Source organism: Uloborus diversus, chromosome 4, assembly GCF_026930045.1.
Source record: "Uloborus diversus isolate 005 chromosome 4, Udiv.v.3.1, whole genome shotgun sequence".
NCBI lineage: Eukaryota > Metazoa > Arthropoda > Arachnida > Araneae > Uloboridae > Uloborus > Uloborus diversus.
In genome coordinates this window covers 180877537-180902146 of record NC_072734.1, presented here as the reverse complement: position 1 = coordinate 180902146, position 24610 = coordinate 180877537, and the positions used below count along the sequence as shown (strand labels likewise).

The window sequence follows — 24610 nt, the reverse complement described above, 5'->3', positions numbered from 1 at the left end:
CGGGGCACATTTAAGCTGATTTTTTCTATGATTTTTCTAATTTGTATGTTTTAACTGGGAAATTTTTGACATTGTAGTTTTATAAATCAGTTAATGGAGTTAAAATTGGTATATTCAGTTGTTGCTCAGCTTGTGTTTTTAACCGTTAACAAATAAAAAATATTTTTGAACTCAAGTCGGTTGCGTAAACTTGCCCCGGACACGGGGCACGTTTGCGCATATTTTGATACTTAACGTTTTTCGGTTAGTGTTTTGAACATAATGTATTACCATTGCTAAAATAAAGCAAATTTATTACAGACTAAATAGTGTATCAAGTTGAAGCTGCAGGGTCATAAACACAGCATTATATGATTGTAAGCTATAAGATAGGAATGTGTAACTTTATTAAAAATTAAATGATAATATTCAAAACAAATGCGTAGCCGGAAAATACTAAAAAGGTTTGAGACATTTTGGAGCGAAAAAAAAGCGCCAGAGGTGCGTCAAAGTAAAAGAACGAACGTAAAAGTGCTCCTAATTTTAACGTGAAAAAAAAATTTTAATAACATTTCAGTTCATACTAATACAATTCTCAAAAAATGATAAAATTCTGCAAATTTTTATATTTTTGTTTTTTTTCTTAACTATGTATTATTTATTCACAATAAGCTTCACAACGTTCAGCACAAAACTTACTCTACTTCGTAGAAAACAGATTATTCTTTCTGCATGTTGGACCGAAGATCAACTAATGCTCAAAAACTTGTGAGAATATTTTCTAGGGAGTAGCATCAATCTGTTATGACTATTGGATCTCTAGATAAAATTCCTTTTGAAGAAAGGGCACTGCGTAACCGTGCCCCATGCGTGAACGTGCCATGGTCTATCGTATTGGAAAACCATCTTTGTACACAGATTTCACTAAGTTCTTCATTCCTTTTTTTTAAATTACGCCCACCATCGTTCTTTCAATCATAAGGCGTCTTGCTGTCCAGTATAACAATGAAGTGTCTTCAAAGGGTGTTAGGGCCTGGAAGTCATCACAATTATGAATATCATGAAGAGAGGAGCATCTATAAGGATACTTCGCTGTCATTGGAGAAGTGCCCTCACAGAGCACACAGAAAGGTGAATCTGCCAGGTTGATTTTATATAAATGGGCCTGTAGATAGTCATGTCCAATAATGGTTCGGAAAGAGGCAACTCCCAGGGCTCTGGGAAGGAGAGAAAGGCGCGTACGCTGTTCAGCATCCAGAAGGCAAGCCCAGGGTTGTCCGTCAGCTTTGTTCCTCAGGGCAGAGACTGTAGCATGTTGTATTTTGCTTGCGAGAAGTCGCTTATAGTTTCTAAGTGGAACCGGGCGAGAAGGTGGATGCAAGGACGCAGCCTCTTTAGCCAAGATGTCTGCTTGTTCATTTCCATAGATGCCACAATGGCCTGGGATCCACTGGAAGACAGCCTCTCTTCCGGAACGCAAAAGAGAATCAATGGATTTTTTACACTCAAGCTCAAGTTCTGAAGGATACAGATTGTAATCAGTAATGGTCTGAATCGCAGCCTGAGAATCAACAAAGAGAACAATATTTTGTTCAGCTGGTTCTCCGATAGATTTGATGGCCATAAAAATTGCATTCATTTCTCCATCGAAGTTATCCGCCCAAGTGTCGAGAGGCTCCTGAAGACTAAAATGTTTGGAGTAGGCACCGGCACCTGCTCTAACAGCTAAAGGTTTGGCCGATCCGTCAGTTCTTCATTCCTAGATGGATGAGCATGGGGTTTAAGCAGAAGTGAGTGGATCTACTAGGGGATAATTTTGGGCATTTCTCTTCGCAGAATGTAAATTTCCTGAAGTCAATTTCGGTTTTATGTAGTGAGATATTCTATCCCAAGTAGGGGTCGAAGTTAAGAAGGCAGTCAGACTCATGGGGGTTAATTCTATCTTCCAGGACTGAAAAGAACATTAGTGAGATGTCACTACCCTAGTTGGCTCTGTATCTTGTAAACTAGAGCTAATAGGAACTTTTTATGGTGATTTTTGTGTTTAACGAGGCAAAATACTTCGGAAATAGCTATTTTTGAGCCGGATGCATTTTTGACGTTGACTAGTGTTATTAGTCGTCTGGATGGGCTGTAACTACTATCACTTTGAATACGTAAAATCGAAGTTAGATTCACTTTATATGTGTATTTATGCCACTTTCTGTACTGTTTCTGTTGTATTTCTTTAAATAAATAACACAAAAGTCTTTGGAAATTGTCCTGGTTTCATTTGCAAATTAAATGGAGAGCACAAGAATTATAATGTTGGAGTTACATGCACACCTACCTTTTGCCAGTTAAATGCTATCTCAAAAGCGTTTAATAATCGAAAGTAAAGTTTTTTAGACTGATATTTAGCTTAAAATAAGGTTTCTGTATCGATATAAATAATAAAATAATAAATGAATCAATTAACCAACGTGTTGAAGCACAAAAACTTCCAAATTACTGCGAACACATGTTTCGGTGTTATAAGGAACACCATTTTCAATGCAAATAAGTGTGAGCTTCAGGATGAAAAGTCATCCGAGGAAAGCTTTCCTTGCATTGAAAAAGGTGTTCCTTGTAACACTGAAACATATGTCTGCAGTAATTAGCAATTTTTGTGCTGCAAAACGCTGGTTAATTGATTCATTTATTTTCCAGTACAAAGGTATTTATTTGTTAATGAAATAATAGCTTAAAAAACTGAAAAAACGGGCCTTTGTTACCAATATGAACTAAGAAGTAATCCTTGGGCGTTAAGTATTATAAAATAATTCATTCGGGGGTGAACGAAACGGAAATGAAAGCCGATTTTTAACCGACTTCAAAAAAGGAGGTTATGATTTCGTATTGCGGATTTTCATGTGTGTTTTCGAATTATTCCAACACTACTGGACCGATTTGACTTTTTTTTTTGGAAGAGTATACTTCCCAGATGGTCCCATTGTAATTTGGTCTGGATCTGATACGGGATCCCGGAGAAATCCAAGAAACTTTAAATTTCATACGTAAGGGTCACGTGGTGTTGCTGTGATCGGTGTATTTTCACACCTAAGCTTTTGGCTTTCTCTTGAACGATATTTAATTCTCGCGGCACAAGGATGATTAATTTTCTCACGCTGCGCCGCATGGTAATTTTTTTTTTTTATTATAGGTGTTATTAATGTATTTATTACTGCGTAGCAAAGCAGTAAATTAAATATGTTTTGCTACTTTAATCGTTGAATCAATTACCGTAATATTTTATTTACTAATAAATAACTTTATTTAGGCACTAAAATATAAAGTTCGTTATTTAATATTCCAATTTTGATATATTTAGTATTCAATTGAGGAGGAATTTAATGCAGAATACCCCTCCCCCACGATTTTATTTATATTCTTTAATAATATACATTATAACTGTGTATGATTTCTGAAGTTTGACCAATATTCTTGATTTACTGTTTCACGATGCCGCCAGTTCAATTTGAAATTAAGGTTACATTAATTATCAGACTTCAAAAAAAGGAGGAGGTTCTGAACTCGTCGGATTTGTTTTTTTTTTTTTTTTTTTGTACAATGTTCCATAAATACTCGAAGACACCTGAGACCGCACAGAGTCGGCCCGGACCCGAGCCTGGAAGGGGCCAAATATTTTTGGAACTAACGGTGAAATATAAGGGTAAACAATATGGAGAGGGGGCTGGAAAAGTCATTTGTGGTGGGCTTCAAAATTTCTGTGCTCGCCCCTGCCTGCACCGATAAGGAAACGTCTTTTTTTTTCTTTTTTTTTTTTTTTTTTGAAACAGCATAGTTCCACGGCGGTCTAATGTTAATCAAGTTCAGGTTTGATGAAATTGAAGGAACTCTTTAACTATCATACTCACATTTAAATCGATTTGTACTTTAGTAACTTTGTATATCGTCTCACTTAGTGAACCGGTTATTATGCTTTTTTTTGTTTAGTGGTGGTTTTGTTTAGGGGTGGTCTAACTTAGGTTCCAAATCTTTGATTTACCCTATTTGTTCTTTAGGGAAAAGTTAAAGGTAAAACAATAAATTCCATGCAATTTCCCTCACAAACGATTAAATATAAAACCCATTGATAAACAAATGCCATAAAACAAAGGTTTATACTTTCTTTAGCTATAGTTAAAGAAAGTACTAAAAATATATATTATTAATTGTAATGATAATGAACATTTTGAATTAAGGATTCTCTGAAGCAAACATAAAATTCATTCTAGTGGAATTTTTTATCTTCATCTATAGTGGGGCCATGTGAAGAAACATGCGACTTTTATCACGAGTTACATGACACTAATTGCGAAACAAATTAGAGTTTACAATATTACAATTCTAAAATTTACAATTTTACAAATTTAAACTTAAAGCGATTTCATTTTTTTTTTTTTAGTGACTCGTGCATTTGCTTTCGGAAAGCAAGCTTTGATCAAGTGATAAAGTTGAACAAATGATGAAGACAATTTTTTTTGCACATAGTTACGCATTTGAAAAAGCCTTTCTTCACAGTCGTCGGAAGTCTCCGAGACGCTTGCTGTGTTATTTACACCAATAAAAGCAAAAATAAATTACTTTTAAATAAAAAAGAACCGCCTTCAAAAAATACCCAGGAACTAAAAAGCAGAAAATAACTGATTACACTTACATTCTATTTCCTACCAGAATATAGAAATGAAATTTATTTTACAATTTCAGTACAAAAATCAACTAAACTAAACACCGAATTATAAAATAAACACTGATTTAAATTACTATACGATGAATTATTTCAAATACCTAACTAATTATGTACGATCTCTTAATTTTTAATAACCTTTTGAAGTCGGGGCCTCCTATAAACTACTACCTAACGTAACTGAATAGATTTAGTTTTAAAGACGCGTATAGTTAAATTAGTGTTTAATTCAGGATTCGGTGGGTTGTCAGTAACGTTATGGTAGTTGTTTATAGGAGGCCCCGACATCAAAAGGTTATTAAAAATTAAGAGATCGTATATAATTAGTTAGGTATTTAAAATAATTCATCGTATAGTAATTTAAATCAGTGTTTATTTTATAATTCGGTGTTTAGTTTAGTTGAATTTTGTACTGGAATTGTAAAATAAATTTCATTTCTATGGTTGGGTATTAAATAGAATGTAAGTGTAATCAGTTATTTTTTGCTTTTTAGTTCCTGGGTATTTTTTGAAGGCGGTTTTTTTATTTATAAGTAATTAGTGATTTTTTTTTTTTGCTGGTACAATACGTTCTTTTTGTAAAAAGGAAGTAAAAATAACCTTCGGATGATAAGTATGATAAAATAATTGACCAAATAATTAACTTTAATGAAAGAAAATGGTGGGGCGTTCCTATTTACATTTTTGCAAGGACAACAAATGGGTGAAATTTAAGACAACTGATATGAAGCATGGTGTTGCAATTTTCACAAACAGGAGTGTAAAATGACCCCTTGTTTCCAAATACGACCACCTTACCCCCATCAGGCCCCCCTGTACAATATTGGGAAGTGGATATCCCCCCTCAAATAATATCTCTTAGTCTCCCTTCTTGTTATCTGTGTTCATGGTTATGAACATTGAGCCTTTCTTGTCCTCCAAAGCAATGTTAGCTGTTAACATAAAGCTGCTTTCTCCCCCAAAGTAAAATAACACATTTAAAGTTTAAGAAAATTTGAAAAAAGAGGGGGGGGGGAGCTTTTTTACAAAAAATGTGTACGTGTAGGGGAAAAACGGAGATCATATTCGGATTTAGAGGGTCGATTTGCAGAATAATCAGCCGAAATAACCTCAGAAGCATTTTAAAGTTTTTTGCTACGCAGTGTGTTTGGGCGGGAGGGGGGAGGGGGGTGCCCTAAAGTTTTCCTTTTTGCTACATATACAGAAGATTTTTAACTTTGGACGTCTCTAGTCATTCAGAATAATGTTTAAGATTATTGTATTGTTTTTCTCTGGTTCTGAATCAGCTATTGGGAGGGGGGTTCTAAAAGTGGGCGTGATAGAGGAAAGGTGGGGGGGATTTGGGAACAAGGGGTCATTTTACATTAGAACCAGCCAGAAAAATGTGCAATTTGCGACATTCACATGATGTTTTTTTTTTTTACATCGAGAAATTTTTTTTGGACATTTGAGTCATAGAATCGAGTCTTATACTCTCATTCTGCACCAGAATAAAAAGATCATTTTTCGTGATTTTTCCAACATTTGGGGGGGGGGGGCAATTTCCCCTTTTTGCTATCGATGTCCATGATCTTGAATTTTGAACCTCTCTTGCCCTCGAAAACTATGTTAGCAGTTAATATAAATATCCTTTAATTTCTATTAAAAAAAGGTGCTCTGAAACTAAAGAAAATTGAAAAAACTTGGGGGAGGGGAGCTTTTAAAAAAATGGTTTAACAGAGGTCATATTATTCAGATTCAGAGGATCATTTTACATAAGAATCAGCCGACGAAATCAGAAGCATTTTGAAGGGAATTTTTTTGCCGCACATTGTAATTTGAAAATTTTTTAAGCATACATTATCATGTAATATAACCACAGCTCACTTATCACATCCAGAGATGGCATTTTTGTACTTGTTATTAACTCATCAGCCTGGAATGGTGAAAAACCGAGCTGGGGCGGTATTTTACTGCTTCTGTTACAATTCAATGTCAAGCAAAAGAATGAAAATTACATGACGTTCAGTTTGCATTTCAATATTCTAAAAGACGGAATGTGTTTTTCTGTAACCTGCGGTAACCAAATCCTTCAAAAATTAAATTTCAACTATGCTAAATAACAATGCTCAGGAGCCGCTTAGCAATTACAGCTTTGCAAGTTGTTACAAGTTATTTTGAAACTCGGGGAAGGGGTGCTTTTTGATCCAAAGGCAGATCATAATGCGTGTTTAATCTGTTTCTTTCTAACTGACGGTTTAAATCTTTGCGCATCAAATAATATGGCGAAGCAATCTTCGGGGGGGGGGGGGGAGAGTGAGCGTTAGCGACAGGGAGGAGAGCCTTCTAGCTCCACAAAAAAATATTTTAATAAGTGGGGTATTCCTTCAATCGGCTTAAAAAAATACAACGGTTTGGTTCTTAGAAAATATCTTACATTAAGCTGGGCAATGCCCAGCTTAATCTTAGCTTTAAGCTTTTATCTGATCTTTACTAATAATAAAGCTGAAAGTCTCTCTGTCCGGAGGATGTCTGGATGTCTGGGTGTCTGTAGGATGTCTGTGGCGCGCAAAAAGCCTAGACCGTTCGGCCGATTTTCATGAAATTTGGCAAAGTTAGTTTGTAGCATGGGGGTGTGCACCTCGAAGCGATTTTTCGAAAATTCGTTGGGGTTCTTTTTTTATTCCAATTTTAAGAAAAAAACTATCATAAATTACGAAATTATCATAACGTAGAACCGTAACATAAGCACAAGCCAATTGGCGAGATACGAAGTTATCATAACGTTGAACTGTAACGTCGGTACAAGCCAATTGGCGAGACAATTCATCATACATTTTTTGTAAATATACAGGCGAACCAAAAGAGCTTTAATTTTTCTATTACGGGCGAAGCCGTGCGGGTGCCACTAGTTAATAATAAAGCTGAAAGTCTCTCTGTCCGGAGGATGTCTGGATGTCTGTAGGATGTCTGTGACGCGCATAGCGCCTAGACCGTTCTGCCGATTTTCATGAAATTTGGCACAAAGTTAGTTTGTAGCATGGGGGTGTGCACCTTGAAGCGATTTTTTAAAAATTCGATGTGGTTCTTTTTTATTCCAATTTTAAGAACAAAAAGATCATAAGATGAACGAGTAAATTACGAAATTATCATAACGTGAAACCGCAACATAGGCACAAGCCAATTGGCGAGATACGAAATTATCATAACGTGGAACCGTAACATGGGTACAAGCCAATTGGCGAGAAAATTCACCATACATTATTTGTAAATATACAGACGAACCAAAAGACCTTTTAATTTTTCTATTACGGGCAAAGCCGTGCGAGAACCATTAGTATTTTAATAAACGGGCTTGACTGTAGTACTTTTACACTCCAATATTTGGAAAACACCTAGCATTCATCTTCAATATTAACCAAAGCTTGCACAACAATCTGCACTTTTACCAGGATGAGTTTTCATAATCCCATTTATCGATAACGTGTGCTACCCGTCATTATGCTAATATAAATAGTCTCATCAAATATTCATATTTCGCTGACAATATTAAATTAATCATAGATGTTTGGTTTAAATGAATTTAACCAGGTGTTAATTAAGGCGTTTCTTGAAGCATTGAGTTTACATATAGTTATTTTGTCAAATTTACGACCTTTGATTTGCAGAAGGACCATCCCTTTTAAGTTCAGATCCAAATTATATTAGCCAATATTTAATCTTTCAGAGTTACATGTCTCAATGCAAATTTACATTTACTTGAATGCGGGTTTTGAGGATATTGACAGTTCTGGGAAAGTGAATACGAAATTGTTTCTGCAACTCATAAATTATAAATGACATTTCATTGCTACTTGGCTTCAAAACATCCTTAAGATATTTAAATAAAGATGCCTTTTGCGTAATATAATCACAATGACAACTATTTCTGAATCTTCTTCATTGACATTATGCTAAACATGATTCAAACTTTCGTTGTTATTAGCATGTAAATGAAGGGTACTGAGGGAAATACAATGGAGCGTGAAATATCCTTTTACTGTAAAAATCCTAATGAATGGGTACTGTCATTCGTGGTAACTTTGATTTACACATTTACTACTTTTTACTGCTGCACTTGTATTGTAAGTGTTTTTTTCTTCTTTTCGTGCCAAAAGAAGCAAATCTCTTATTGATATGTCTATCCCAACAGAACATAAATGTGAAAAAGAAACCAAGTTCGGTCGAAATGAGGTTCGGGGTAGACGGTGTCACCGACAAAAAATAGTTCAGTTCTAAACGGTTACCAAGTTTCATAGCAGTTCCACATAGATGTTGGATTTACCCATGTTCTTCAATTCATTTAGAAAACAATTTTTTACTTTCTTTGATAATGGATTTTAAACTTGCGGCAAGTTCTAGTCATCGCTATTTTTTTTCAAATTTTACAAGTTTTAAATCCAATATCAAAGAAAGTAAAAAATTGTTTTCTAAATGAATTGAAGAACATGGGAAAATCCAACATCTATGTGGAACTGCTATGGAACTTGGTAACCGTTTTGATCTGAACTATTTTTTGTCGGTGACACCGTCTACCCCGAACCTCATTTCGACCGAACTTGGCTTGTTTTTCACATTTACGTTTTGTTGGGATATCATTACTTTTTGAAAAGCTAAATCAAAGGTTATGTTCTAATTTAGACGATTATAAATGCAAAAGCGTATAGAACTATATGATTTCCTTTTTTCCCCCTGCTTTTACGGCTCACTGGTTTGCGGTTTCTCTTTATTAGAAGTTTTGAAGATATTTCGATAGCTGGGGACTTGGCGCGATCGCCAATTTTAGGCAGTAATAGTATGTTTTTCCCATTTATCAGCAAGGCCAAAGTACATAAGTTTTTGATCTTTGACGTTTGACGTCCTCAAATTTGTCGACAACTAGGAAAATTGCTCATTCATCTCAAAATCTGTCTGGAATTTATTGTTCAGGGGGATAATCATAACGTAGATCGTAAAATATGCAGAATTGGCGAAAATATTTCTCAATTGTTGGAATTATTGCTGCCATTTTTGCTCCTCCTGTAAAATTTTGCATTTAAATGAGATCTAAGGATTTTATAAATTTTAAAGCTGGTTATTTTTGATTTTAAAGGCTTAGCTCTAAAACTTGTAATTTTAATTATTTGATGGATCATTTTTCATTTTAGCGGAATTCAAAGTATCGTTTAAAGCCCCATTTTGGTTAGAAATTTAATTGTTAATTTAAAACATCAACAACCTTGGTTTGGCAACGTTTGACGAGCCTTTCTGTTTTGATTTATCTGGCGAAATATATTGCAATTGCGCGGTAAAGTGATTTCGCCGTGATGCTCATAAAAAATAGCGTAATTTTTTGCTATTTTAATGTAGTTTTTTTGACTTTTTAGATTTTTCCCTTTACATATGCATGAAAATCTATCTTTATGCCAAATTTCAAGTATGTGAGACACTTGGAAGTTCGCAAACATTTTGATGAGTGAGTGAGTCAGTGTTAAAAATGACAATTTTCAGATCTTAATAATTCCATAACTATAAGAGGTACACTCATGAAATTTAGGATTATAGGTCTACTATGCAGCTCTATTAGACACACAAAATTTCAAGCACGAAGATTTAATAGTTTTTGAGAAATGAGGGGGGTCAAAAGTAGCTTGAAATGGTTCGTGTAAGATACACAGTGGCAGATGTGTCGCCTGATTTCCGAACTTGGCTGACACACTGCCGTGTGTCTAAATCTATCTAAAAACTCTATTAAAAAAAGCAGAAATTTAAAGGAATTATTATTCTGGTTCCAAGTTACCTAGACACTAAGAGTAATCCCGAAACAGGTTAGAAATGGACGACTCTTAAATAATAATCAGAATTTTTAGCACATTTTAAATACAGAACAAAATTATATACAATTAAATAAATAAATAAAATAAATGAAATCACATTGTATAAGGCAAAATTTTTGTGCTGATACTCATTGCTGAATAGAAAATATGCTAAATCCAGTTTTATCTAAATCAATTGAGATTATCAATTCAATATTCAGTATGACTACAGCAGAAACTGTTTTGGTGCTTTTGCAGGCTCTTCTTCATAAAAATTTCCCGTTAAATGACTCTCATTTAAATTAATATGTCAAATATTACGTATCTCAAAAGCTAACTTTGATTAAATCTTTTTTCATTGAAACACATTAGTCATTGACTTTGTTGCCAAAATAATACCTGCAAGTTATATACGGGTATTTTCATAGACATGATGCCTACAGTGAAGTATCGAGAAATATTTCTGTGACATTCTTTCATTTTTTCACCCACACAGAATATATAGATATTATACGGAAGGTTGCCATCAATGAAACACATTGCAGTTTTCGATTTTTTTTTTAGAAAGGAAAGGATTTTTTTAGAAACTCAAATTTCAAGTTAATTATAGGAACAGTTTCCCAGTATCTATCTCTATTAGTAATAATATTCACTTTCACGATAAATATACACAATAATGAATGAAAATTAAAAATAAATATTTTAGCATGTGGTCCATTCATAGCGACCGGTTGATATGGATGGACCATTGAGTTTTTATTGATGGACCACATTCTCAAATTAAAAAAAAAATATATTTTTTTTTTCGAGGTAATCAACCTCAGGAACACTGACAACTTTTGGCTTAGCTATCTCAGTAATATCAACTCGAAATCAAGACACTCCTTAATTAACGAATAAATACCTTTGTGCTTAAAAATCAAATGAATAAATTTCCAATGTTTTAATGCCTAAAAATTGCAAATCACTGCAGACACGTGTTTCAGGGTTACAAGGAACCCCTTTTGCAATGCAAAGAAGTGTAAACTTTAGGATGAAGAGACATCCGACGAAAGACTTTTAATCCAATAGCTGAAGCTTCTTTGCATTGAAAAACGGGTTCCTTGCAACTACGAAACACTTGTCTGCCGTAGTTTGCAATTTTTGTTTATTAAAACGTTAGAAATTCCTTCATTTAATCACTTAATTATCGTATGCTATTTTAAACAAATGCACCAATGTTTACTATAACGAGCTGATGTGTGCATCACATGACTTCCTTTTACTCCAATTCAATGTCATTTCCCCTTTATTGGCAATTTCAATGTGATTCAATAGTTTACTCTCTAAATATCACCAATAGGGGCCAATTTGAAACGAAATTAAAAAAAAAATCGCCAAAATTGTCGCCAAGTTGGCGACAAAACTTGGGGAACAAAATGGCGATATATTGAAAAGTGTCCGACAAATTATAACACCAGTTGAGTTTACATCGAAATTAACAATGATTTCCGCCCAAAAAAGGGGCAAAAAACCCCTTTAGAAACACCCGAACGCAACCAAAAGAGGAGGTGCACAACTTGACCCCACTTGGAGCCTACGTACCAAATTTCAAATTTCTAGGACATACCATTCTTGAGTAATGCGACATACATAGACACATACGCACATACATACATACATACAGACGTCACGAAAAACGTCGTTGTAATTAGCTTGGGAAACGTCAAAATGGATATTTCGCTCGTCTATACGTTCTTAGGTACATATGTACGTGTGGTCGGGCCGAAAAAAAAACTCAACATTCATTTGGGGGTGAGCAAAATGGAAATTAAGGCCAATTTTTGAGGGAAAATTTTTTCGCGAATACAATACTTCCTTTTTTGTAAAATGAAGGAAAAAAAAAAGTCGGCATAAAAATGTGATGGATCATTTTTTGTTGCAGCATATGTTAACGCTTTTTTTTATTTATGGGTCGTGAACATTTTTTAAAGTGTAAAACGTGTGAATCTTTCGTAAGTACGTGCCTGCAAAATACTAAAAGCACCTTTTAAACTCAACGCGAGATAATAAAGTGCACTCCAACATGCTTCAAGCATCATATTTAAAACATGCAGCCTGAACGTCTATTTCTATCAAACCAGCCTCGCGCTAGATCAAATAGAGATTTCCAAGTGAAAGCACAATGCACGAAATTCTTGCATCCGTCCCTGACAGTTACATATTTTACATTTTAAATCAAATTCATAATGCCTTTTGAAGTTAAAGCTTTCTCTCTCATTCCGAAAGTAATTTATCTTAAGGGAGATTGCTTTGTACATTCAAATCTTAATTTAAATGCAAACATGTTCTTTCGTGTTGCAGAGTTAATCTTGTGCAAAATTTGAGATTTCCCATTAGATGCTACATTTTAGATGTTGAGACCAGACGAGCTTAAAGGTGAAGATGGGTTCGAATAATAACTTTCAGGAAGATAGCTCTGATGTTTTTTCACAATTAAGTGAAGTGGATTCGTTTTTTATGCAATTATGTATGTAATGAGAAAAGAAGGCGTTATGGAAGATAAAAATGCTGATAATAAATTTGATAAAATATATTTTGAGATACATATGGTTCCGTCCTATGATTTTACTAAGAATAAAAGGCTTAATCTACGTTTCATCATCGAAACGTATTGTGAAAATTTCAAAACATTTATGGATTTTAAAGTTATGAATTTCAAAGATTATTCTTCTAACTCTAAATTACAATGGCATCAGCTCGTTTCTTTTAAGGTAAATGTAAAGCACGTAACTTCATTTTGGTAAAGTTAATCCTCTATGACCAGTTGTATTATTATTACACTCAAACCTGTTTTTGTGCGGTTTCTGAAAATTTCAATCAGATTGGAACTTTTTTGACGAAATAACTTTAAAGAGGCTCTCCGATTGGAGTTGGGTCACCCATATATGTGATCTCTCAAAAAATTCCTTATTTGCCAAAAACATCATCATTCGGCAGAACTTGATGCTCTATTCCGCAAAATTATCATCATTCGATAAAATTAGGAGGTCCATTTGGCAAAAATTGTAAATGATTTGACCAAACTTGGAGTGACATTTGGCAATATTTGGAGCTCCGTCCGGAAAATCCTTATTCGACGAAATTCGGAGTATCATTCGGTACCATTAACATCTTTCCGATAAATTTGGAGGTTTATTAGGAAAAACTAATATTGTTCGTTAAAATTTGGAGCTCCATTCTGAAAAATAATCATAATTCTGCAAAATTTGGCACAATTAAGTGTCTATACAGCGAAATTTAGAGATCCATTTGACTCAAATAAGTGTTCTATTCTGCAAAATTTGGAGTTCTTTTTGGCAAAATTATCATAATTCGAAGAAATTTGGAGTTCTATTTGGCAAACTGAGACGCTTGCGATTAAAATGTGTAAAAATGTTCGCATGTGTATTTTATAAACCAGATTGAAAAAAGGTTTTGGCGATATTCCAAGTAGCTGCGGTGTCTTGAATTCGTTTAAAGAAGCAATTCTTAGTTATTTCGTAATTATTTGAATTATTTTCTAGTGAGACTCTTTTATGCGGTCCTTATCAACCGCATGGAAAATAAAATAAATAAATGTGTAGAAAAAACAATTTTTCATATCTACTCACGAAATATCGAAATTTTTTTTAGTGCGACTTTTTATGCGGTCCCTATTCGCCGTATAAAAACATATCTGAGTGTATTTAAAGTTTAAAAAAAACGTAAGGTTAAACGCGAACATGAGGGGCTAGCAAAAATAGCCAAAATCAAAACCTTGTGGAAAGTGATGCTTTTACATTAGTTAAAAGTAACTGTTAATTGCATTTGTATGACTGATAATTTAATAACACCATATTAAAAAAAAAAACCGGATGTCTTATTTACATCTCGACATCATTTTGCGGCAATATTTAAATTAAGAAATCAACACTTTTTTTTGTTATATATAGGAGTCATTCATTATAATTACAACTACTGAAAAGCGAAAAAAAATCTTTACTATATTAAAAGAAAATCTAAAAGTTAAAATCATTCGCCTCATAAGCAGTTTCGTTCTTATTTTTTACTCCTTTTCTCTGTCAATTATTCTGCTTTCTTCCTAGAAAAAAGGGCAAAAACTCATGAAGATTTTTTTTCTTGATTCCTTCTAATGAAATGGTTCGTTCCCTGTCATCACAAAAATGCCTTAAATTCTGAGCTAAGAGTTATAGGAATCGAAAAATCTCAGTTTTTATTCATCGACTTCTTTTATCAAGATTTAATATACGTCACCTGAAGTTTATTATTTCTTTCTCTTCAGAGCATAAAAATTTAGTTATTTCTCCGTCATTGCTTTACCATTTTTGACTGACTATTATAAATAAAATTTTAATTTACGAAGAAAGCTTAGTTTTTATTTTGAATTTGAAGTTTTGTTTATCAGGGTGAACTAGTTTTAGAGAAATTAAACATGATTTATCAGCAATGCGCAAAGCTCTACAGACAGGAAATAATAACAAAAATCAAAAAATTAATTCAGAAAATTTTCCTTGTGGAGACCTGGCTGCGCTTAATTTTTTTCTCTTAAGTCACAGGCAAAGTTGCTGCATTTATATTGTTCCTAATAGAAAACCTTCATTGGTTGAACGTTACTGACACATACTGTCTAACAAAAGTTTTCCTACTTGATGTAATAGTTATCGGATTCTTGAAAACTGATGTTGGTTTACAGGAAACTATAATCATTTAGAGAACGTTTTAAACATTGTACTTAATTTACTACTTTTATTCCAGTATATTAAAAAGACAATATTCAAGACAAAAAATATTGTTAATTTAATAATCTCGCATAACTACGAACAATACAGAAATTACTAAGTTTGGTAACAGTTTTTGAGAACTATATTGACTATTTGGGGTTATCTCGTCAAATTCGGTATCGAAAAGTTGAGGTTTCAAACACATTTTCATGTATCACAATTCATGTATTTCATGCACAAATAAAGATTTTATATTTTTAACCAGGTGTACCCGCACAGCTTTGCCCGTAGTAGAAAATTAAAGGTATTTTTGTTCGCCTGTATATTTACAAAATCGTATTGTGAATTTCTCGCCAATTGGCTTTCCCATGTTACGGTTCAACGTTAAGATAACTTGGTAATTTACTCGTCCATATTATGATAATTTTGCTCGGCGAAATGTTCTGAAAATTGGAATTAAAAAAAATTTTGAAAAAAAAAAATAGAACCGACTTCAAAATTGCTCTAAAAAGTGAAAAATAATTTTATTCTTTAAACACCATCGATAATACATTTAAACATAATTTTTGAAGGTGGCGCAAAAACGATCGATAAAATCATTCACAGTCATAACTCAACTACAAGTATAAATTTAACCAGGTCCAGTTTCTTCACTACCACATGCATTACGCATTGATGACAGCATATTAGAGTAACGATATAAATGTTTCGTTCCTAACTTTGGATGATTTTTTGATAAATATGAACGAAGCATGGTTACAATGGATTTTACTTTTTGTTTTTGCGCCAACTTCAAAAATTATGTTTAAAAGTATTATCGATGGTGTTTAACACTAGAAAGACGGAAGCGGTCATTTTGACCGCAAACGATTTTCAAATGCTCATATTTGCTGCGTTTAATTTTCAAACTCTTTTTCCTTCATTGACTTTTCCTAACTATTTATTAAGATTTTACAACAGTATTTTTTTTACTTTTAGGATTATTCTTATAGTCGCTATAAATGTTTATACCTAGAAAGACTGACTACGGTCATTTTGACCGCTAAGTGAACCTTTCTTTATGCATCCGTTTTCTTCTTTTTTCGCTTATCAGTTGTGTGTACTATGGACTATTGTTAGTTGTCAGGGTGAGTAATGTTCTTTTGAGCTTGAGTAGTACCTGTTGGTCAGGTTTAATTCTTTGAACTGTTAGGAAAATGCGAAACACCTGCTGGTTGCATGGTTTCAGTTTTCTGCTATCTGCACAGGGGGCAAAGTTGGGAAAGGTAAATTTGAAAAGCATGTGACTGGACACGTGAAATTACTTTGGGTCTAAAAAAAGGAAATATAAACAGATAAATTACAAAAATGTTTGCTGGAATTGTTTTGTGCACCAAAACATGTGCTTTGCTTGAAGCATTGACGTTTATTTTCTTCGGTGATAATGAAGTGCTCAGTCACATAATTATCTTCATGATGTCGAGATGAACCGCTGACAAGCAAAACTTATAGGAACATTAACTCCTGAAACTGTTGCAGATTTATATCTAAAACAGATTATGGTTTGAATGAACAGTCTGACTTATCTGAAGAGAAATATATTTCTAGCGATGAGAATAGTTTGCTTTCATGAGATTATTGCGAATATTTTTCGGAGCCTAGATTTGCAGAAAAGGATTGTTCTTCTGAGTTAGAATGAGAAGAAACCTCGCTAATAACAACTGATGCTGTAAATTTAAAAAGTAGTGAAAGAAAGAGTGAAAAGGGTCCGACGCCGAAAAAAGGGATAAAATTTCAAAAACAGAACTCCTATTTCTTCAATTTCCGCCAAGTCATCCCCACTGATCAATTTTGCTGCATATAAATAAGTAAGTACCTCAGGAAAAAGATTAAAATAGTGTGAAATTAAATTATGCGGAACTAAAACTACGAGCATTTGTTCTAACTTCCAAACAAAAAACTGTTAATGACTAATATACAGGTGACGTGATAACATAAGTATTTCCAAATACTGTAAAAGATAGTAATGTACGGTATCTTGCGATATTAAGATATTTTTTAAATCAAACACATGCATGGTTGATTATAGTAATTGTTAGTTATTACATGCTATGAAAATTTCCTCTTTTTTGTACAAATTTCCTCTTTCTCAATGCCAATTGTGTAAAGCATGTGTATTTCACTTGATCGAACGTAAAATATAAAAAAGCTATCTGAGACTTATTTGCAGACTATATAAGGATTAAATTGTTAAATTAAACTTTTTAATCGTATTCAGATCTGCACGCCTAAATACGTGCCCCAGCCATCTGATTCTATTGGCTTTAATTACTCTCAAGATGTTGGGTTGTCTGTATTTACGGTATACTTCACAGTTATATAAACTTCTCCGAGCGTCATTTTCTTTTACTGCTCCAAAAATTGCCCGAAGGATCTTTCTTTCAAAAATGAGAAGTCTGTTTTCCTCTGTTTTATTAATTGCCCATGTCTCACGACCGTATAAAATGATCGGTCTTATGAGGGTTTTGTATAGGTTAATTTTTGTATTAATGGAAAGGAGCTTAGATTTTAATTGGCTCTTTAAGCCAAAGTAGCATCTATTTGCCATCAAAATTCGATTTAAAAAGCAATTAATGTACTTTAAAATGCGTTTTACCAAATCTATATTTGGTGCAGAGTTATCGTAAATTTTATGTTCAAGCATCCGTAAAAAAAAGAGGTTTTTTGAAAAATCAAAGTTCCATAAATAAAAAAATAAAAGAGATAAAAATCTAAAAATTTGGACTTTTGATTAACTTGAACTGAGCCAAATTTCAAAGAAATACAAAAGGGTGAGGAAAAGATTTCCCAAATTTTGGATCACTTGACATGGAATGACCCATAAACATTTATTTTTAATGGGTAAAGAAGGTTGAATCTTTAAGGTCAGCATTATTAAAACATACGAAAATGCTCCATTTTAATCTTTTGCATCTGGCACTACCTTTGTCGTTATCTGCTGTGCGGTAAAGGATATACTTGGTGTTAATAAACTGATCACCGTAGACAAACAGAGAGTTTAAATATAGGGTAACATTATTATAAATTGGGGTAACAGTATTAAATATAGGGTAACAGTAATTGGCACTTTAAGAATTTGATCTTAAAGTTACCTCTAATTTCATTTCTTAGAAAAGGAATATTTACTTGTAAATATTACTGTATTAAAGTATGCACATCTGTGCATCTTTTTAATTCACTAAAAACAGAAATTTTTGAATATATATTTTTAAAGAAATATATGTACAAAAAAAAAAAAAATCACCAGTACCCCATTGTATGACACCTTGTGATCCAGTGATTGGCACATGGTAATAAAACAGGAAAATCACTTTATTTTTTACTTTTAGATTACATACAAATTTCATCATCATAAGAAATATAATTAATGTTCATTTAAAGTAGGTAATTCTGTATAAATTAACGTTAAAGAGTTTTACAAAAAAAAATTCCACTCGTTTTATAAATAATTCTCATATACTACAAAAAAAACCCTCCTTTTTACTTTCTTTTAGAAAAAAAGGAATCATTGTATTCGCGAAAAAATTTTCACTCAAAAATCGGTCTTAATTGCCATTTTTATCACCCCCAATTACTGTTGAGTTTTTTTTTTCGACCCGACCACACCTGGATATATGCCTACAGACACCCGAAATATCCATTTTGACGACCCCGAGTTAATTAGAATGAGTTTTCTCGCAACGTCTGTATGTACGTATGTGCGTACATGCTTATGTGCGTATGTACGTATGTATGTCGCATAACTCAAGAGAACGGTATGTTCTAGAACGTTGAAATTTGGTAGGTAGACTCCTTGTAGGGTCTAGTTGTGCACCTCCCCTTTTGGTTGCATTCGGGTGTTTCTAAAGGGGTCTTTTGTCCCTTTTGGGGGGGGGGGAATTATTGTTAATTTCGATGTAAACTCAAGTGGTGTTATAATTTGGAGGACACTTGGCGATATATCTCCAGTCGTTTGGTCGCTAAGTTTTGTCGCCAACTTGGCGACAAATTTGGCGATTTTTTTTTTAAATCTGATTTTAATTTTGCCACTGTCGTTGGTATTTAGAGAGTAAACTATTAAATCAAATTAAAAATGCCAATAATGGAGAAATGACATTAAATTGGCGTAAAAGGAAGTCATGTGAAGCACACACATCAGATCGTTTTTCAATAATATTTAACATCGTGTGTTTACGCAGTGTACCGCATAACCGACTGAGTTTCAAACTAATTAAGCGACATGACAGTTCGTAAATCTCTGCTACATGCTGCATATGATCTACTGCAGAGAAAATCATATTAGAAGCCTAGCGCACACCCACCCACATATTGCAACGATCGGATGTTTTATTTTACGAACAATTGAAAACTTTTTTTCCCCGTCAAGCCCTTGATGACTTGTTGTGTCAGTTATAAATGAACCAGTTATACAGAACCATTTTTCTCAGCTCCTCAGTAAAGCTTATTGCTGTATTTTCTATTATGTATTGGGAAAATTGTAATTAAGTAAACTAAATAATTAAACATTACATTTTTTTCTTTCATACATATAATATAAACTCGAAATCGTCATATAGCTCCGTAAAAGGGGCAGAATATCCTCAGTAAAGCTTATCACTGTATGTTCTATTATGTATTGGGAAAATTGTAATTAAATAAACTAAATAATTAACCATTTCATTTTTTGTTCTTTCGTATATATAATCTAAATTCGAAATCGTCATATAGCTCCGTCATATAGTAAGAGGGGCAGAATATTGCATAATTTTACTTTTTAAAAATGACTCAGTATACTAAAATTTTGTTTAACACATACATTTAGGATTTAAGATTTATCTCGAAGATTTTATAAAACAAAGTATCAGTTAAGATTTTTTTTTTTCAATCGTTAAACATAAGAAGCTACAAAAGTATTGAACCCACTACACGGGATTTTTGTCATTTCTCTTCAAAATATGCATTTTTTGGCTGAAAAATTCGAAATACGTGCTCTTATTCGTACGTACTGGGTTATTTCTACATCTATATTCCTTTTATAAAATCCAGAAATATTGATGTTTCTCATTTCTGGAATTACAAAATATTTAAACGTTTTCCTGGAAGAGATTTTTTATCGAAATTACCGATGCATTTTCTTTAGAATCCGTCTGTTTCTTTTGTGCCGGAAGTCAAACAGTCAGAAGACCTGAATAACTTAGACATTCTCATATTTTATTTAAATGCTTTCACTTCGTACAAACCTATTTTTCTTCTAAAAACATTTCTCATCTTTCCTGCTTGAATAAATATCAAATATTTTAAGTCAGACTATATAAAAACAGGGAAATATATGCTTATCTTTATCTGAATCAGTCTATAAGTCAACATCATATTTTTCCAAGTTCATCATCCATAATATTTCTTTTAAAAACTTTTTTGATTGTATGTAAGTAGGTTATTAATTAATTTATTTAAGCACTTAGATTTTTTTTTTCTTAAATTTTACTTCCTTTTACAAAAAAGAAAATATTGTATTCGCAAAAAAAAAAAAAAAATCACATTAAAGTTGTCTGTAATGGGGAAATTACATTAAATTGGAGTAAAAGGGAGTCACGTGATGTAAATTGGAGTAAAAGGAAGTCATCAGCTCGTTTAAAACTGCAGTGCACCCTACTTAATACGTAATCTTTACTAATAATAAAGCTGAAAGTCTCTCTGTCCGGAGGATGTCTGTAGGATGTCTGTGACGCGCATAGCGGCTAAACCGTTCGGCCGATTTTCTTGAAATTTGGCACAAATTTAGTATGTAGCATGGGGGTGTGCACCTCGAAGCGATTTTACAAAAATTCGATGTGGTTCCTTTTCTATTCCAATTTTAAGAAAAATAATATCATAAGATGGACGAGTAAACTACGAAATTATCATAACGTGGAACCGTAACATGGGTACAAACCAATTGGCGAGAAAATTCACCATAAATTATTTGTAAATATACAAGCGAACCAAAAGACCTTTTAATTTTTCTATTACGGGCAAAGCCGTGCGGGTACCACTAGTAGCCAATATTCCACGAAAAATTATTCTAGTAAGTGGGTTATTCCATTAAAAATGATTAAAATAATAGACAAGAACGGTTTGGTACATTGATAATGTATCACATTAAGCGGGATGTTCTTTCAACCGATATTCTAATAAGCGGGCTTGACTGTAAGGGGTTTTTGTCATTTTAACGCTGCGTATTATACCCTTACTACTACTTTTAACGCAATGTAATCTGCACTTACTATTAATTTGTAACGCTAAGTAATATAATCTTACTAATATTATTATAAAGCTCTGTAATATACCCTAAATAAAATTTGTAAACAAAAATTTCAAAAAAGAAAAAAGGAACGTTTGACATACAGAAAAATTAAATAAAACTTTATTCATAAAAAACATTTGATACACATATGCTAATATAGGTCCAAAATATAATATATTAGGTGCAAAAAGGTTATTTGTGCGGTTTGTTACAAAGGAACAGGAAATTAACAGTAATTGTCGAATATGTTTCATAACTTCTTGTAGGTACAAATGAGGCAGTGTGAAGCAAAGGGATCTAATTGGCTGAATTGAAAAATTTGGAGATAACCAGTACACATGGTAGGTGAACCTGTCCTCAGTCTTGGGGCAAGAGATGGTACTAGTAACCCTGGTAGAGTTGCTGCAATACGGCATTATTTAGAAAAAAAAATCAATGAAAGCCTACCTAGGAGCTAATCTTTAAACGCGTTTTACTCAAAACTTGAGAATTTCCATTTGCATCCCTTTGATTCTCACTGCCTCAAATGTGCAATTGTTTCTCACTGCCTCAAATGTGCAATTGTTACAGACAACAGCACCGGTAAACATCAGGTTTTTTAACCGGTAGCTAAAGAGACTGAAACGCTAAATGGTTTTCTCTCCATGAGTGACTTGAAAAGAAAATTGGCACGATTTTGTACCTTGGCATATTCGTTCTTTTTGCCAAATTTTATGACATTGGAAAATGGTGAGTTCAGAAACGTGGTTTTTTAATATTTATCTGACATTTAGCAGAACACATAACTAGCAGACATTATGAGCCTATTTTTAGGGATTTCAATTACCTAAAAAATGTTTGATTATTGTTCAACCTATAATCATTCCAAAATTAACCTGCAACTACATACACACATCAGCACTGTTTTAACCCCTTTCACTTTTTCATTCATTCTTTTTCTAAATAAAAACTAATTTGATTTGCCCCATATTCCGCATTTTGCTCTTTATTACACTCTGCCCGTTACTGTTCGCTTGGATAACCTAATTTTCACTCCTTATCAAATGCATTGATTATTATGATCAAAAAGCAAATAAATACGGAAAAATTCTCCTTCAGTTCATGATGAAAAAGTGATATGTTTTTAAGTCATAATTTTCTTACAGAAGAATGGTGCCACCCAATTGTTGTAACACTGAAAAACATAGAGTTTGGCTTATGGTTCAAAACATCTCTAGAAATCTTATCTGAAAAAATCAGGTTATTATTGATAAAATGATTTAATTTATGCACTCTGCCGTAAATAAAAATAGCGAAAAAAGTAGTTTTTGAGAAAACGAACATAAATATATATTTTTATATAGATAATTAATGTTATAGGGTTAAATTTTGAGACTAATATTATCCATGTTATTAGTAAATACGTTTTTTAAAATAAAATTGTCAATATATTAACTTATTTTAAAGCTTTAGTTCTTTCTCGGTCTTTGGGGTCTTTAAAATAAACTTCCGGCTCTTACCAATTAGTATTTTAAGCAAGAAAACGCGTTATTTATATCCGGTCATTTAAAACACATCTACTAAGAACAAAAAGATGGCTAATCATAGCGATTGCAGAAACCGTTCAAGTAAGTGTTCTATTATGAAAAAGACAGTATAGTCATTCTGTAAGAAGAAGACAAGTAAAACGAGCTCATGTGTGCATCACATGACTTCCTTTTACTCCAATTTAATGTCATTTTCTCATTATTGGCAGTTTTAATATTTTTAAATAGTTATTTTTTAATTATCACTAACAGTGGCTAAATTGAAACCAGATTTTAAAAAAATAAATAAAAAATCGCCAAATTTGTCGCCAAGTTGGCGACAAAACTTGGCGACCAAAAGACTGGGGATATATTGCCAAGTGTCCGCCAAATTATAACACCACTTAAGTTTACATCGAAATTAATAATGATCCCCCCCCCCCAAAAAAAGGGGCAAAATGCCCCCTTTGGAGCATACGAATGCAACCAAAAAAGAAGCTGCAGAACTAGACTACACTAAGAGTCTACGTACCAAATTTCAACTTTCTAGGACATTTCGTTCTTGAGTTGTGCGACATACATACACACATACACGCATACGCGCATACATACGTCACGAGAAAACTCGTTGTAATTAACTCGGGATCGTCAAAATGGATATTTCGGGTGTCTGCACGTTCCTAGGCACATGTCCACTTGTGGTCGGGTTGAAAAAAAAATTCGACATTCATTTGGGGGTGAGCAAAATGGAAATTAAGACCGATTTTTCGGTGAAAATTTTTTCGCGAATACAATACTTCCTTTTTTGAAAAAGGAAGTAAAAAGAAATCAAATAAGATGAGAATTAATGTTGAAACTCAAGCTATACGAAAGCTATTTAACATTTAAAACCGCTTTGTATTTATGAATCTACAATACATTAGTGATGCTTAGTTAATGCTACCAATGACTAAAAATTATCAATAGAAAAAAATCCATTGTAGTCACACAAAACAGAAGCTACAGTAGCATTTAAAAAGATCAGTAAGGACTGTTTTGCATTTGAGCCAAAACGTTAATTATGCAATAAATTTACCAGTCTGTACCCCACACTTACATTGGGTTGGGTGCCAAGATGTCACCGTATGTTATGAGTAACCATTATAGTAATTGCTCGGCCATTTATAAAATGGTAACCTATGAGAGATAAAAGCAACAATAGCTTGGAAGAAACCGATTGCTTTAGAGTGTCCTGCATAGCATAAATCATCCTATATAGTAATAAAAACTTGAATTTTTCTTTTAAGGTTTTCAGATAAATGTATCTAAAAGGCATACAAGGGAAAAACATTTGTAAATCACTGAAAAAAAAATCAATGCGCATTTAGATTTTCATAAAAGTACATAATTGTCTTTAACATATTATTTAGAGCATTATTACAAGAAAAAAGACGGAGATAACAAAAAGTTCCGTCTAGAACTAAACGAGCCTACTTTGCCATATACCCATACTACTTTCTAGTACCTGACCAATATTCTCAAAAATAGCTAAAATCAAAAATTGTTTCGAACACATTTTTAAA

At 33.1% G+C, this 24610-nt stretch overlaps 1 protein-coding gene across 1 annotated transcript in view; it reads right to left on the bottom strand.

Annotated features, from left to right (window-relative positions):
* Positions 1 to 925: 925 nt before the first annotated feature.
* The window catches only part of LOC129221031 (uncharacterized), a 32187-nt gene continuing 8502 nt past the window's right edge, over positions 926 to 24610 (bottom strand). Inside the window, exon 2 of the mRNA XM_054855467.1 lies at positions 926 to 1664. Within this exon, the coding sequence (XP_054711442.1) occupies positions 926 to 1664 (739 nt within the window). The remainder of the gene's footprint in view (positions 1665 to 24610) is intronic.